The 16,294-nt window shown below is 35.8% G+C and overlaps 1 protein-coding gene and 2 long non-coding RNA genes across 3 annotated transcripts; 2 read left to right on the top strand and 1 right to left on the bottom strand.

Annotated features, from left to right (window-relative positions):
• The first annotated feature begins 1,769 nt into the window (after nt 1-1,769).
• On the top strand, nt 1,770-10,720 carry LOC103524347. Its single transcript, XR_003395717.1, has 3 exons — nt 1,770-2,556; nt 9,106-9,148; nt 10,642-10,720. It is a non-coding gene; the product is annotated as an uncharacterized LOC103524347 (long non-coding RNA).
• LOC113473942 lies at nt 7,694-8,627 on the top strand. The gene is made up of 2 exons (XR_003395719.1): nt 7,694-7,955; nt 8,343-8,627. It is a non-coding gene; the product is annotated as an uncharacterized LOC113473942 (long non-coding RNA).
• A 1,818-nt stretch (nt 10,721-12,538) lies between the features above and the next one.
• On the bottom strand, nt 12,539-13,095 carry LOC103524359 (amyloid-beta A4 precursor protein-binding family A member 2-like). Its single transcript, XM_008489370.3, has 2 exons — nt 13,056-13,095; nt 12,539-12,753 (listed from the first exon to the last, which is right to left on the bottom strand). The coding sequence occupies exons 1-2, from the start codon at nt 13,077-13,079 to the stop codon at nt 12,544-12,546; spliced, it is 234 nt and encodes a 77-aa protein (XP_008487592.1). The 5' UTR covers nt 13,080-13,095; the 3' UTR covers nt 12,539-12,543.
• Nucleotides 13,096-16,294: the final 3,199 nt, after the last annotated feature.

Below are 16,294 nucleotides of genomic sequence, written 5' to 3' on the forward strand. Positions count from 1 at the left end.
TTGTTTTGTTTTTAGGATCACATTTGAAGCTTTAAGTCGACTATACCTGTCATTCCAATCTCTGTATGTTCACATATTGTTTTATGATTTTATTATCTGTGAATTTGAAGTTTGGAGTCTTTTGGAACTTTGTTTTGTTTTATTTTTAGGATCACATTATTTTTCGTTTTGAAGCTTTAAGGTTTTTTGTAGCTTTAAGGCCATCTGATGAGAGGCATACTACGGGATGGGCATGCTATGACACAGACCATACGAGTCTAATGTAGCAGTTGTTTTATTGCTACGAAGTAAAAACACTTTTTTTATGCCTGTCATTCCAATCTGTATGTTCATATTGTTTCATGATTTTATGATCCGTGAGTTTGGAGTTTATGGTAACTTTGTTTTGTTTTTAGGATCACATTTGAAGCTTTAAGTCGACTATGTCTGTCATTCCAATCTCTGTATGTTCATATTGTTTTATGATTTTATTATCTGTGAATTTGAAGTTTGGAGTCTTTTGGAACTTTGTTTTGTTTTATTTTTAGGATCACATTATTTTTCGTTTTGAAGCTTTAAGGTTTTTTGTAGCTTTAAGGCCATCTGATGAGAGGCATACTACGGGATGGGCATGCTATGACACAGACCATACGAGTCTAATGTAGCAGTTGTTTTATTGCTACGAAGTAAAAACACTTTTTTTATGCCTGTCATTCCAATCTGTATGTTCATATTGTTTCATGATTTTATGATCCGTGAGTTTGGAGTTTATGGTAACTTTGTTTTGTTTTTAGGATCACATTTGAAGCTTTAAGTCGACTATGTCTGTCATTCCAATCTCTGTATGTTCATATTGTTTTATGATTTTATTATCTGTGAATTTGAAGTTTGGAGTCTTTTGGAACTTTGTTTTGTTTTATTTTTAGGATCACATTATTTTTCGTTTTGAAGCTTTAAGGTTTTTTGTAGCTTTAAGGCCATCTGATGAGAGGCATACTACGGGATGGGCATGCTACGACACAGACCATACGAGTCTAATGTAGCAGTTGTTTTATTTTATTGCTACGAAATGAAAACACTTTTTTTATGCCTGTCATTCCAATCTGTATGTTTATATTGTTTCATGATTTTAGGATTTGTGAGTTTGATGTTAGCTTTGGTTATGATACTGTTGCCCCTATGACCTGTATGACCCTGTACTAAACGTGATCAGCGCTATTTTAACACCCTGTATAGTGATTACTCATTTCAATATTCTGCCTATTAGTTATTCATTAGTTAATCTAATCATTATAATCATATAGTTATGACTCATCAGTAACCATACGAGTCTAATGTAGTAGTTGTTTTATTGCTACGAAATAAAAACACTTTTTTTTATACCTGTCATTCCAATCTATATGTTCATATTGTTTCATAATTTTATGATTTGTGAGTTTGAAGTTCAGAATCTATGTTAGCTTTGGTTATGATACTGCTGCCCCTATGACCTGTATGACCCTGAACTAAACGTGATCAGCGCTATTTAAACACCCTGTATAGTGATTATGATTACTCATTTCAATATTCTGCCTATTAGTTATTCATTAGTTAATCTAATCATTATAATCATATAGTTATGACTCATCAGTTAATCACTGAAGTGAGATGTTTAGACATTGGTACATAGGTCAAACAATGCAGGTTGTTAACACCTTTTCTTTCATACAACCTACAAAAATTTGGACCTTTTGTAGGACTTTTCAAATTTCAAACAAGATTCAGGATCCTGCTAGAATAGAATAGAAGAACGGTCTGTCAGATCTAGGTCTGAAACTTTTCCAGCCACACACTTTCCGACTGCCTGTCAGACGGTCTGAGTGCCTGACCTTAAGTATGATGAATGCTTGTCACTATCAGCATTTCCCAATGTATACACCTCGAAAAATTTCATGGCTCGACTGGGACTCGAACCACCAACCGTCAAATTCGAAGTCCACCACGCTAACCACTACACCACCAAGGTTCTAGTTTCATAAATTACAACATTGCTATATTGATTAGACTATTGATACACGCATATTGATTTGGAAACAAAATATTGTGACAAGTCGGTAGGTACCTATGCAGAAGTGAGAAGACCGGGCATCAGCAATGCACATTTGTTGGAACACTTGTCGTCGTGTTGTTTCAGATATAAATTATCGGTATAGATATTCTGTGTTTCTGTCACGCCTCTCACGATTTTTCCACTCTCTTGCTCTCCTCAATACCATATAGCTATTATAACTATGGCTAAAATACCCCTCCTTCGCCCAGTATTGGCGTTCCTACGTAATCTGTATCTGTTTTTCCGAATCTATAATTCCATATTGATAAGTTGCCATTGATTAGAATCAGATCTGCGTAGATCTTGTGTGAGTTCGTCTTTTTTTTCGATGGTATTTTGTGTGATTACATTTCCAAAAAGAGTTGCTTCATTGCTATTTAGTCTATTTCCAATTTTGTCACCGTTTTGTGTAATCCCAAGTGCAGTTTCGTTTTCTACAATAGGAAGTTGTTCAACACACCACCAACGTGTCGTTTCCTTTTCAGAAAGTAAGTTTTTTGGCAACACGCTCTGGTGAGGATGATTGTTTCAATTGCTTATTTCTATCCTGCTGTATTTTTTTCTCATTGCTTCAATATTGCAATCTTCTTTTATTCTATTATTATCTTGTGTTTTCTTTTGTTGCACCATTTGCCTTAACTGTTCTCTAACTGTTGAAGCAGGTTTTCCACGAGTCTCTAGTTTTCTAGTACGCTTGGAGGAAATAAGGAAATAAAAGTGTTGCTATTTTTTTTTAATCGCTTATTTATTAATTTCAATGACTAGTGTTTCATTCAGTACTTCAGTAGTCAGTTACATAGGCACTCTTGTAATTTCTATTTGTTATTTGATAGTGGGTTATCTTGGTAGATTATTACGTTGTCTGTTGATGAGTCTGTTGCATTTATAATCTCCTCTGCCTCTCTGCCACTATCTGTTGTGTTACGTTATCTGTTGTTAATTCCTTGTAAAGATCATTCCTCATCCTGTCCATGACATGAATGGTTAAGAAGCAAATCAGATTCAAAACAACTGCTATATTAGACTCTCCTATTGTCGAACATGTATTTGAGTTAACTGAAGAAAAAGGCAGACTAATTTCTGTTGTTCATTGTGTTTTGTAAATAAATAAAGTTGAAATTACAAATTTGTGATACATAAAAGAACATGAGTGTTTTGTGTTGGTTAAACAAAAGCTCTGTTTAATGAAGTATAATATTTGTATTAATTTTTTAAGGTGTTAATCAACTTGTGTTTTTATTTGTGTTGGTCAAGATTCACTAAGTACTTAGTGTTTTTATTTGTGTTAGTTTTCTTGTTAGTTTTGTTTACTTGTGTGTTGGCCAATGTATTTATTGAGTTCAAACTATTGAAATTGAAGTGCCTTATTGTGGGATTAGTGTAACGTATGAGAGATTGAGAGTAGGTACTTGAGTTTTAACGAGTGCAGTGAAATAAGGGATTTTTTTTTTTTTTTTTTTTTTTTCTATTGTCTGTGTCGTAGCATGTCCATCCCGTAGTATATTTGTTATACAAAATTAAAACTACTGAAAAATTTTGATTTTTCTAAACTACTTTTTTCAAATAAATTAACTAATCTCGAAATCCCACCATTAAAAATATCAAAATATACATAGCTATTAGATTATAAAGAGCTAACAGTCTTGAAACCTAAAACTCATTTGCACCTTTCAAAAATGTAAGGGAAACCAAATTTCAGTACGTAAACACTTAAACTACTACAGTCACTACAACTCTCTGAAGAAAATCATTTCCGAGAACACAGTAACTTGTTTAGTCAGAAGAAGAATAAAACAGCTTCAAAGGACAACGTCGTCTCGAACTTAAATAAGAAAACCCTCTTATCAAAGAAGAACCGAAGTCTTCAAGTAATCAAATCCTCCCAAAGAAACAACTCTTCCACCTCTCGTGGTGAGGACATGGATGTGAGCCTCAGACTAGGCCCTCCATCCCCAACGCTGCCACTTAGCAAATCCCCCTTCCTGGATCCCGTCCTGGTAGACTTCTACCTGCCATCCAACTGGCAACTTATATCCTACTGCGTCCTGCTAGTGTACACCGCGGCCACATTTGGTCTCGTGGTCCTATTTGATCCGGCCATTTCTGCCCTGTCGTCGGAACTGCTGTTTTTTCTCGTCTACCAAAGGCTGGCCATTATGTGCTTCTTTCATGCATTCTTCTGAGTTTGAGTTCCGGTGAAGAGTGTCATCTCAGAGGAACAGAGTTCTAGAGACTGCCAAATCGGAGGAATAAAGTTCTAGTGCCACATTAGCGGGATAGAGTTCTTGTGCTGTGAGACACATACATATTTGAAGGACGGAGTTCTAGTGGCACATTAAGGGACCAGAATCCTTTTGTACTATGACCTAGATACAGAGAAACCCAGTTCGAGTACCGTCCAATACATCAGAGGGACGGACAGCGACTTTTGCTGTCATGTTGCTGATGATCAGGCTAAGGTACGTTGTGTCAGGAGGAAAAGAGTTCTAGAGACTGCCGAATCGGAGGAATAAAGTTCTAGTGCCACATTAGCGGGATAGAGTTCTTGTGCTGTGAGACACATATTTGGAGGACGGAGTTCTAGTGGCACATTAAGGGACCAGAATCCTTTTGTACTATGACCTAGATACAGAGGAACCTAGTTCGAGTACCGTCCAATACATCAGAGGGAAGGAGTAGAACATGTATTTGAGTTAACTCAAGAAAAAGGCAGACTATTTTCTGTTGTTTATTGTGTTTTGTAAATAAATAAAGTTGAAATTACAAATTTGTGATAAATAACAGAACATGAGTGTTTTGTGTTGGTCAAACAAAAGCTCGTCTTCTGTTTAGTGAAGTATAATATTTGTATTAATTTTTTAAGGTGTTAATCAACTTGTGTTTTTATTTGTGTTGGCCAAGATTCACTAAGTACTTAGTGTTTTTATTTGTGTTAGTTTTCTTGTTGGTTTTGTTTACTTGTGTGTTGACCAATGTATTTATTGAGTTCAAACTATTGAAATTGAAGTGCCTTATTGTGGGATTAGTGTAATGTATGAGAGATTGAGAGTATTAGGTACTTGAGTTTTAACGAGTTTTTGACAGTGCAGTGAAATAAGGGATTTTTTTTTCCCAATTTTATTTTAGTGACTTCTAGAAGCTAGAAGCTCACAGATTATATTTGATTCTAAAACAGTATTCAATTCTTTCTTCACTTACCAAACTATCTTTCAAATACGAGTAGGTACCTAAATAGTGTAGGTCTGTAGGTGTGAATGCCCCTCATAACTAATTTCCTAAGATTTCTATACGGTGCGGTGTTTTAAGTACAAAACGAGAATTTTACAAAATAAGTGAAATAAAAAATAAATAATCAAATTACACCTAGCCTAGCTATGTATTACCTACGTAACATTTGAATAAAGTTGCCTTAATAGATTGTAAAGTATATTCGAGAAATAGGTCCCTAGTCTGAATCTTGAGAAGGATTTTATCTCTGTTCAAAATTTTGCATTGAATATCAAGGTGATTTGTTGGTCTGTCTACCAAGTTGTTTGAATGTGATCTTGAGGTGTCTATACCCACATCATTAGATGGCTATTTCTATGTAAATCTCCATTCATATGTATATCTGGAACCTATATACCTACATACACTATGTGGTTCTTTACTGCTTGTCTTCTTCTTTTTCTTCGCCTTTTCCCGTGTACAAATGGTCTTTCTTTCTCCTAACCTGTCTTCCTTCGTTTTCGGTACGATAAGACCTTGGCAGTTACAGTTCTTTCCCACATGAGGTTGTCACGCGCAGTGTGCCGTAACCTTTAAATCACAGTTGCCTCTATCTTTTTTTTTTTTTTTTTTTGCCTTTTCCGCAACCAATGTCCAATATCTCAAGCTAAAGTTGACGCAAAAAAAATTTGAGACTAATCTTCGTTTTAGAGTGCCTATCTTCCTACTATTTACGTATTTACAGTCTTAGAGTACCTATTACTCTTTCCGTCGACAACAAAATGAGAGCCTATTAAAGAGTTGAATTTAAGGATTAGGCATTGTCATTCAGATGATGTAGCAAGGAACGGAAATGGCTATTCAGTGATTGAGTTCTCTGATTATTTATCAGTAGCATTCAATTGTAGTAGCTCCAGGCCCAATGAGATTCATCATTCATACTCCAACTAGGGTTATTGCTTTGTGGGGACGTTTGGTTTTGGCTACAAATTTTACGAGTGGATGCCCTTCGCACTCAATCTTTTGCTAGTTCTTTAGCAAGGGAATATTCAGGCTCGTATATTCTCTGTTTAAAGTCCCCCCAGTCAGACCAAGCTGGTCTGCTCCCTGTTTAATACTGTCCCTCAGCCAGACAAGGTTCTTTGCTGCTTGTATCCAAATCTAATACATTCATAGTAATGTAAATCTTCTTATATTATAAGAACGAGATCCATTCACATTTCACACACTGATCGCTCTATCTCTAGAACCACAACACCTAGAAAGCTGGAGAGAAATATTTCACCCCCCACTTACTTCGTAACAAATACAACAATTTTATTCATATTGCGGACCCACACAACCAAAGAAGCTCTTCTGCAGAACTTACTTCCAAATAAATGGCTCATCCTTACAGGAAATTTAGCTCAAAGTGGTTGGGTGGAGGAGCTCCTCCAAGAAACCCCTGCTACTTGACGCCATACAAAAGGCCCTCTACAGGGCCCCAAAAGTCCCATTGGTTATTCTGCTCATATAAAGTGTGATGAACCTTTCTGCCGAATTTCATCAAAATCGGACTTAACCGTTCGAGAGTTATTTTGGATCAAACAGACAAGCTAAAGGAAAAGTCGTAGAGTCAAAAATAAAAAACTTGCTTCGTTTTATCATTTGATCCAGGATGATGGAATTCATATGAATTCCATCATGCTACATTATATTGAATTTGAATTTGAATAAGATTTCTTTATTTTTGAATAATTAGGTACAAATAAAGCATCTCCTAGGCTGATTTCAACCTCTAAGGAGATGGTTCTTCTTCCTCTTCATTGGTTACTTATATATAACATAGGTAGGTACTTATTAATATTGATTTTAATACATGTAAAATAGTGTTATGATGTGGTCATGCTATATTAAATTGAGGATGTAATTGAAATAATTGAATGGAAAATAATTGTAAAGATTTTCTGATTGAAATAGGAGTTGGGCGTATAGGGAGTTTTCAGATAATGCTTTGGAGTACATTATGATCTTATGAGTAGTTTGAAAGGGTTTAGAAATATGTTGATGACACATAAGTATTCTATCAATAAAATGCATCCACCTCTATGGCAATTTTTCTGTCCCAAAAAAGACTCGCAACCACGATCTCTCACTTAGTAGACCACCACCTTGATCTACCACCTAATGACGTCCAAAAACCAACACTTCATGAACATTATTGTCAGGTTTAATCAAATTTTGATTTAACTCTCGAAACTTAGCACTTAATAACTTTTGATTTAACTCTCGAAAGTTAGCACTTATTAACTATTAAACAAACAGAGAGACAGACAGACAAGCAGACAGACGGACAGACTAACAAACAAACTAAAACGCTAAACTGTCAAGGAAAATCTTACACCTCGCTTTGTTTGGTCAATTAGTATCGTGTCCTATTGTCTGTGTCGTAGCATGTCCATCCCGTAGTATATCTCATTCGATGGGCGGGAAAAGGCACAATACTTCTCACTTGGATTTAGGACTGATTTAGTATTTTCAAAAAATCAAAGAGTTTAGTAGGTAAGTGATAGCAAAAATAGAGTTCTTGGACTGCTAATTTAACACCCCAACATCTAGTATTAAACATGGACCAAATGGTTTGCTTTTTAACCATTTTATTTATATCTGATAATAATCTGACCTAATCTAGTCATGATAGGTAAGTTGCTAAGGTCCATGATAGTAGATATTTGTATCTGATCCAATCTAGTCAGGTTTCCTCGTTTCCTGTGGTGATAACAAGAAACCTGAACGCGCGCTTGCTACCTATGTGATCAGAAGATTACACAGTTTATATCGAGGTTGGATTATAGAATTTATGTTTCCAATCCAAATCACAACGACGATTATGATTTTATTCGTGGTGATTTTGTTCACCTCAAAATTAAAATTACTGAAAAATTCTGATTTTCCTTAACTACTTTTTTCTAAGAAATTAGCTAATCTCGAAATCCCACCATTAAAAATATCAAAATATATAAATACATAGCTATTAGATTAATAGTCATTTGCACCTTTCAAAAATGTAAGGGAAACCAAATTTCAGTACGTACCTAAACACTTAAACTACAACAGTCACTACAACTCTTTGAAAAAGATCATTTCCGAAAACACAGTAACTTGTTTAGTCAGAAGAAGAATAAAACAGCTTCAAAGGACAACGTCGTCTCGAACTTAAATAAGAAAAGCCTCTTATCAAAGAAGAACCGAAGTCTTCAAGTAATCAAATCCTCCCAAAGAAGCAACTCTTCCACCTCTCGTGGTGAGGACATGGATGTGAGCCTCAGACTAGGCCCTCCATCCCCGACGCTGCCACCTAGCAAATCCCCCTTCCTGGATCCCGTCCTGGTAGACTTCTACCTGCCATCCAACTGGCAACTTATATCCTACTGCGTCCTGCTAGTGAGTTTCAGGTACTCTAGGGACTGTAAATACACTTGTTTCCAATCATCCAATTACACACATAAATCAGAGATTTTGTGACTCACAACTTGTGAGGCGTCTTAATTTAGGCACATACCTTTTCTATGATGCTTCAATATACTTCATTCAGTAATATGATAATGGTTATTAAGAATGACTTCAATTTTCATCACTATTTCAGCACAGTTTGGTTTTTGCTTGCACTTTGAACTTCACATTTTGTTTTGAAATGTCCAATCTCCTCTACTGAATGACATTAAGGAGAAAAATAAGAGCACCATTTTTCTGTTCCACAAATTTATTTATGAAATGGTTTCTTTACGTCCATGCATATTCTACATTGCACATCTCTCTGACATTTAGCATATTGTTTGTATTTTTTTCAGGACAAAGACGGGAGTGGAAAGAAGAAAGGACGAAACAAAGAAGGTGAGAACTGTCGCAAAAGGATTACAAAATAAATTAACAATAAAGACAATAAGTAAACAATCGTACGAGTATTCTGAAATTTTGTATAGAAGTCAAATTGGGTTAAAATATCGAGGTTAAGGTATTGGACCGGCGCGAACGACATTATTTAACATGTTAAAGCGCCTCATTCGAAAAAAAAAAAAGAAATTTTTTTGATTTTTGCTAGTCAGGAGCACTAGCGATTTGATGTTTTCTAGAATTGAATTATTTGAGATTTTTTTTTATCCCCTTTTTAGGTAGTTTTTCTTCTATCAAGGTATTTTTGCCTTCCACAGCGAAATGCTGCTGCTTTAAAGGATCATTTTTTCCTCTTCCTGAAAAGTGTCTACTTGCTTGTACCTTTTTCCCTTTTACCTCCACGACCTGTTCGATACCAAATATGTATCACAACGTTTTGATCCAGCAAGACACAGATTTTCAAGGCTCAACAACCTCTTAACTTTCTATTTATTTATGAAATGGTTTCTTTACGTCCATGTATATTCTACATTTCACATCTTTCTGACATTTAGCATATTTTTTGTATTTTTTTCAGGACAAAGACGGGAGTGGGAAGAAGAAAGGACGAAACAAAGAAGGTGAGAACTGTCGCAAAAGGATTACAAAATAAATTAACAATAAAGACAATAAACAATCGTACGAGTATTCTGAAATTTTGTATAGAAGTCAAATTGGGTTAAAATATCGAGGTTAAGGTATTGGCAAATTGTTAAAATTATTTTTTTTTTTAAGTTTACAGAAGTTATTTTTTATTTATAAATATAAATGAAAAAATAACTTCTGTAAATACTTGTGTTTTACCTAAATTGGGTGCTATTTTATCAAGTACTTAATAATGCAAAGCCAACTGATTTCTTTTTCCATGCTTTCGTTTCGGATATTGTGTGTTCTGTGTAAGTATTACCAAGTAAACATTTCTCAGTTGAAATTATACCTACCTTAGGAATCATGAAAAACAAATTTACATATTGGATTTTAGGAACAATAGGGTCATTAGAGGCCCCATGTAGGCCCCTTTTAGCGTGAGTTGTAGAGTACTTTTGAAACACTAGTCATCTTTAGATTAAATCCTTGATTTTCCATTTTTGAAGATTTATAACATTGGATAGAATTAAGCAGAAAAGGACCGTCCCATCTATAAGGAAATTCCCCTTATGGATGGTTCTTTTCTGTTTAATGCTGTCCAATTTTACTACCGAAAAATGCACAATATGCACATTTTAAAGAATCCTTGATTTTCCATTTTTGAAGATTTACAAAATTGGATAGCATTAAGCAGAAAAGGACCGTCCCATCCATAAGGAAATTCCCCTTATGGATGGTTCTTTTCTGTTTAATGCTGTCCAATTTTACTACCGAAAAATGCACAATATGCACATTTTAAAGCAGTATCGCTTGATGTAATTCTGACTCAATATTAACCCATTGCATTTCCCTTGTCCTCCCCGCAGGCATGCCCCATGATCCTTCAGTCCTAATCGAAGGCGTTCTATTCCGGGCGAGGTATTTGGGGTCGACCCAACTGGTGTGATACCTGTCATTCCAATCTACCTGTTCATATTGTTTTATGATTTTATGATTTGTGAGTTTGAAGTTTAGAATCTATGTTAGCTTTGGTTATGATACTGATTACTGCTGCCCCTATGACCTGTATGACCCTGAACTAAACGTGATCAGCGCTATTTAAACACCCTCTATAGTGATTACTCATTTCAATATTCTGCCTATTAGTTATTCATTAGTTAATCTAATCATTATAATCATATAGTTATGACTCATCAGTTAATCACTGAAGTGAGATGTTTAGACATTGGTACATAGGTCAAACAATGCCTCAGACACTTCAAACCGTATTGCGAAAAACAAAGACTTTACTAGGGGAAACGGAAGTTTTAACACCTTTTTTTTTCATACAACCTACAAAAATCTGGACCTCTTGTAGGACTTTTCAAATTTCGAACAAGATTCAGGATCCTGCTAGAATCTTATATTATAAAAACAAGACCCATTCACTCATTCACATTTCATATTCACACACTGATCGCTCTATCTCGAGAACCACAACACCTAGAAAGCTGAAATTTTGTAGGAATACCTGCGTGCAATTTTTGTGATTTTTCTGGCACCTTTTTTACTTTGATTTTGTACTTCTGTAGTGGATTTTGAATTTTTACATCTCCTTTTAGATTTGTGTGGAATTGTAGGTCTTTTCTCTTTTTTCTCCAAGATTTTTGTAGTAGATGAATTTGAATTTTTGCACCTCTTTGAAAATTTGTTTGGAATTTTGATGTTTTTTCTAGCCCTTCTTTTAGTAGGTGAGTTTAGAATTTTTACATCTTACAACTTGGTTGACATTTTTAGTTTGTTTTTATCTATTTTGAATCTTTTCCTAACCTTTTTATCTGTAGTGTAAATTTTTTGGTTTTATTTACATCTTCTTTGGAACTTACGTAAAATTTTGGCTCCTTTTAGCAGTGTGGATGAGTTTTTGAAATTTTACTTCATCCCTTCTCCTGTTTATATTCTTTAAGCCAGTAGATTTTGACAGATCCCCCCCACTCCTTTGGTTGTTTTGTACATTGGATTTTTCTTCTTTTTTTTACGATTTTCTATTCGTTTTGATTTTGTAACCTACCACTAGGTAGCAGTGGATGAGTTTTTGAAATTTTACTTCATCCCTTCTTCTGTTTATATTCTTTAAGCCAGTAGATTTTGACAGATCCCCCCTCTCCTTTGGTTGTTTTGTACATTGGATTTTTCTTCTTTTTTTTACGATTTTCTATTCGTTTTGATTTTGTAACCTACCACTAGGTAGCTAAGTAGGTACTTAGATTAGAATAAACTTCTTTTTCCTTCTTATACTTTGAATAATGTTGCACTACTTATTTGACTTTTTGATAACCTTTTGTTTTTGTTTTGACCCCCTATAATGTTTTTCTTTACCTTTGACTTCTTTGAGTGTTGAAATTTTTTTGATTTTTGCTAGTCAGGAGCACTAGCGATCTGATGTTTTGTAGAATTGAATTATTTGAAAAAAAAATTTTATCCCCTTTTTAGATAGTTTTTCTTCTATCAAGGTATTTTTGCCTTCCACAGCGAAATGCTGCTGCTTTAAAGGATCATTTTTTCCTCTTCCTGAAAAGTGTCTACTTGCTTGTACCTTTTTCCCTTTTACCTCCACGACCTGTTCGATACCAAATATGTATCACAACGTTTTGATCCAGCAAGACACAGATTTTCAAGGCTCAACAACCTCTTCTGATCAAACTTTTCTATTCTTGAATAGGCATGGATGTAAAAGAATGTGCCTCGAAGTAATGTAAATGTGGATCAGAGGAAGTGGTAACATAGGGTCAACATGGATGCAGTATTTGGTTCAGTTTGGTGTTTGGTCTTACCTCGTCGCTCTCAAACACATGGCATATCATCTTGGGTGTCCGCGAGATCTTGGGAGGTTCATCCGCTTCTTGTGATACAAATCGTCTCCTGGCCATCAAAACTACAAGATCTCCTATGTCAGCTATGTATGAGATCGTTCTTAGAGCATGGTCCATCATGATTTCCTGAGAATGAGAAGAGAGTAATGAGAAAATGAGAATATCGGTAGCTCCATGTCATTATAAATCGAAAAAAATATAAATTTTAATGGTACCAACATATTTTTCATATCTATTCAACTCGGAATTTAGAAGAGGGAAGTCGTGTTTTGTTCAGACCAGCCTTTTTATTGTAATGCTCAGACCGTCAGACAGACCCAAGTCGGCCATACCATGGTGTGTGGCGGTAAAAGCTTCAGACCTAGATGTGTCAGACGATCTGAGTGTGAGTGGCGAGTATAAGGGTCCTTATAGGTTTGGAAACATACCTTTAGGTCTGTGTTGAGGACCATGATCTTCTCTGTTGATATGAATCATACTGACCTTGATTCTGGACACAGCCTCTTCTGCCTGCATCATCCTCGTACTCTTGGTGGGTTGACCCTCGCACACCAGTTGGGTCGACCCCAAATACCTCGCCCGGAATAGAACACCTTCGATTAGGACTGAAGGTTCATGGGGCATGCCTGCGGGGGGACAAGGGAAATGCAATGGGTTAATATTGAGCTGGAATTTCCGCATGCTATGATACTGCTTTCATAATTATCTGCATATAGTGCATTTTTCACTGATACATGATTTATAGGTGAGTCTTGAAAGAATGGAAAATAGTAATAACCAAGGGTTTAATCTAAAGATGACTAGTGTTTCAAATGTACTGTACAATGTACAACTCTAAAAGGGGCCTACATGAGGCCTTTAAAGATCCTATACTATTGTGCCCAAAAATCTATTATGTAAATTCGTTGATCCTAATGTTTCCTAAGGTAGGTAGTTTCAAGCTACACAATCGTTTGAGAGTTCAAAATAAATCCTCAGTCGTTTGCAATAAACGGATAATCTCTTGAAACAAACCCAGAACCGTTTGCAATAAAGTGAATAAAGTAAAAATCGGTTGAAATAATTCCAAAATCTTTTGCAATTTACCGGAAATAACCCCTTTTTTTTGTCGTTCTTCATTGGTGAACGGATTTTTCTCCCTCCAAAGACTATTTTCCCTTCAATTACAATCTTCTTCCTTCAAAAATAATCTGTTTTATGCTCTTCATTGGTGAACGGATTTTTCTCCCTCCAAAGACTATTTTCCCTTCAATTACAGTCTTCTTCCTTCAAAAATAATCTGTTTTATGCTCTATGACTTGTACAAGTGTGTTGTATATCAAATCCAAAGCTTTCTATTGAAATCATTTCATTGGTGAACGGATTTTTCTCCCTCCAAAGACTATTTTCCCTTCAATTACAATCTTCTTCCTTCAAAAATAATCTGTTTTATGCTCTATGACTTGTACAAGTGTGTTGTATATCAAATCCAAAGCTTTCTATTGAAATCAGGCCGAAGCAGACATGTGTGTAAATGTTTTCGCTCGATATGCTTACCTTTAATGATCGGGTCCACAAAGTGAGTTTAAACTCGGTTCATTTTTATTATTATTATTTATTTCAACCAATCAGATTGCTTAATACGAGGGTTAAACTTGAACCGAGTTTAAACTCACTTTGTGGACCCGATGAAACAATAGACAGATTTCGCAACGCATTTTTTTTGGGGATCGTTACGATGCTCGACGAGTTTTGGTTTCTGCGCATGACACACATTATGGGGTTTTGGATACGGGGATCGGAGTTCAAACTAGTGATGGGACTCGAGTGAGATTTTTCAACTCGATTATTTTCTACTCGATTATTTTCCAACTCGAGTTGTAACTCGAGTGGATGATAGAGAGTTTTTCCGAAGACTGTTTATTGAGGTCCTCAAAAATGGATTTCAGAGGATCCATAATGTCTTTGTATTCTTGATATTTAAGGGGAGTGCGATTGGCGGGCCCCTTGTCTACCATGAAATCCTTCTCAATAGACCGATGTTTGGCCAGATTCAATTGAAAATCATATTGGACGATCTGGCTAGAACTCATGCACATCAGAATACCCTACACTAGGTCTGAAGCTTTTAGCGCCACACACCATGGTATGGCCGACTTGTGACGGTCTGAGCATTACAATAAAAAGCTGGTCTGAACAAAACACGAATTCCCTCTTCTAAATTCCGAGTTGAATAGATAAGAAAAATATGTTGGTACCATTAAAATTTATATTTCTTTTCGATTTATGACGACATGGAGCTACCGCTATTCTCATTTTCTCATTACTCTCTTCTGATTCTCAGGAAATCATGATGGACCATGCTCTAAGAACGATCTCATACATAGCTGACATAGGAGATCTTGTAGTTTTGATGGCCAGGAGACGATTTGTATCACAAGAAGCGGATGAACCTCCCAAGATCTCGCGGACACCCAAGATGATATGCCATGTGTTTGAGAGCGACGAGGTAAGACCAAAGACCAAACTGAACCAAATATAAATGTTGATTGACCCTATGTTACCACTTCCTCTGATCCATTTTTACATTACTTCGAGGCACACTCTTTTACATCCATGCCTATTCAAGAATAGAAAAGTTTGATCAGAAAATGTCCGTCCTGTTCGGCATTCGAACCCAGCACCCCCGGGTTAAGAGTCAGTGCTCTTGACCACTCGGCTACAGAGATGGGATGGCCAAATACTTACTTCACCTATGTTGACCCGTTGATATGCGTTAATGTACATAATTGGTAACTTTGCTGACGTTAAAGAAAACCTGTTTCTTTTTTTTCTTCTTCTTCTTTTTCTTTTTATCATAGAGACTAGTGAGCTTGGAGAATAGCGCGCCTTCCTTGTAAGCGATAGGGCGCGGATAAGGTTTGTCCTCAGAACAACCAGAGAACACAAGCAAACTAGGAACCTTCTCAAGTCCAAATTGCAAAGTGTCTGGTTCTAATGATTTTTTTTTTTTTTTAAGAGGTTTGACAGAGGGAACTGTAACTGCTATGGATGCACGACCGTACTCTTATCCAGCACGGAGACGGACTGTCATATGGAACAAGTTATACGTAAGGTGACGAAACGGAGACGGAACATATCCGTGACGGGTAAATGTGCGTGGACTTTCAGAAGGATGCATGGGTTTTACCCGTTGATTTGTTAATCGATCAATCAATCAAGGATGAGGATTACTGAATCGCATTAAAGGTGGGAAGAAGACCCACTGTCTGCCGTACACGAAAGGATTAAAATGTCGAAATGGATCATGAAATATTTTTGTTACCTTTCTTATTAGTAAGAAACCTTTATAAGTACAGGAAAGATACTCGTAGGAAAAAAAAAAAAAAAAAAAAAAAAAAAAAAAAAAAAAAAAAAAAAAAAAAAAACGATGTAGGTATTGAAATGTACTGACTGTGTGCGTTGCATGATATGTTGTGGTAGCAGTACTGGATTTTAAAATGAAGGTGCCGGGTTCGATTCCCGTGATAACTTTTAATATTAATTTTAGATATTGGGAAATGATTTTTTTATGTTCTAAATAATTTTAGGATGAGATCTAAATAATTTTATGATGAGATCTTAAAAGTATAATTTGACTTAAGAAATAATTAAAGGCTCATGTTGAGATTGGAAAACTGGACATGAG

The sequence above is a fragment of the Diaphorina citri genome, unplaced genomic scaffold (genome assembly GCF_000475195.1).
Source record: "Diaphorina citri unplaced genomic scaffold, Diaci psyllid genome assembly version 1.1 scaffold95, whole genome shotgun sequence".
NCBI lineage: Eukaryota > Metazoa > Arthropoda > Insecta > Hemiptera > Psyllidae > Diaphorina > Diaphorina citri.

What these genes read in the sequence shown, in the direction of transcription:
- LOC103524359 (XM_008489370.3), bottom strand. Translation starts at nt 13,079, where the DNA reads ATGGTCCTCAACACAGACCTAAAG. An exon ending in TCCTCAACACAGACCTAAAG is followed by an intron (nt 12,754 to 13,055) that starts GTATGTTTCCAA and finishes TCTCATTCTCAG; the next exon opens with GAAATCATGATGGACCATGC.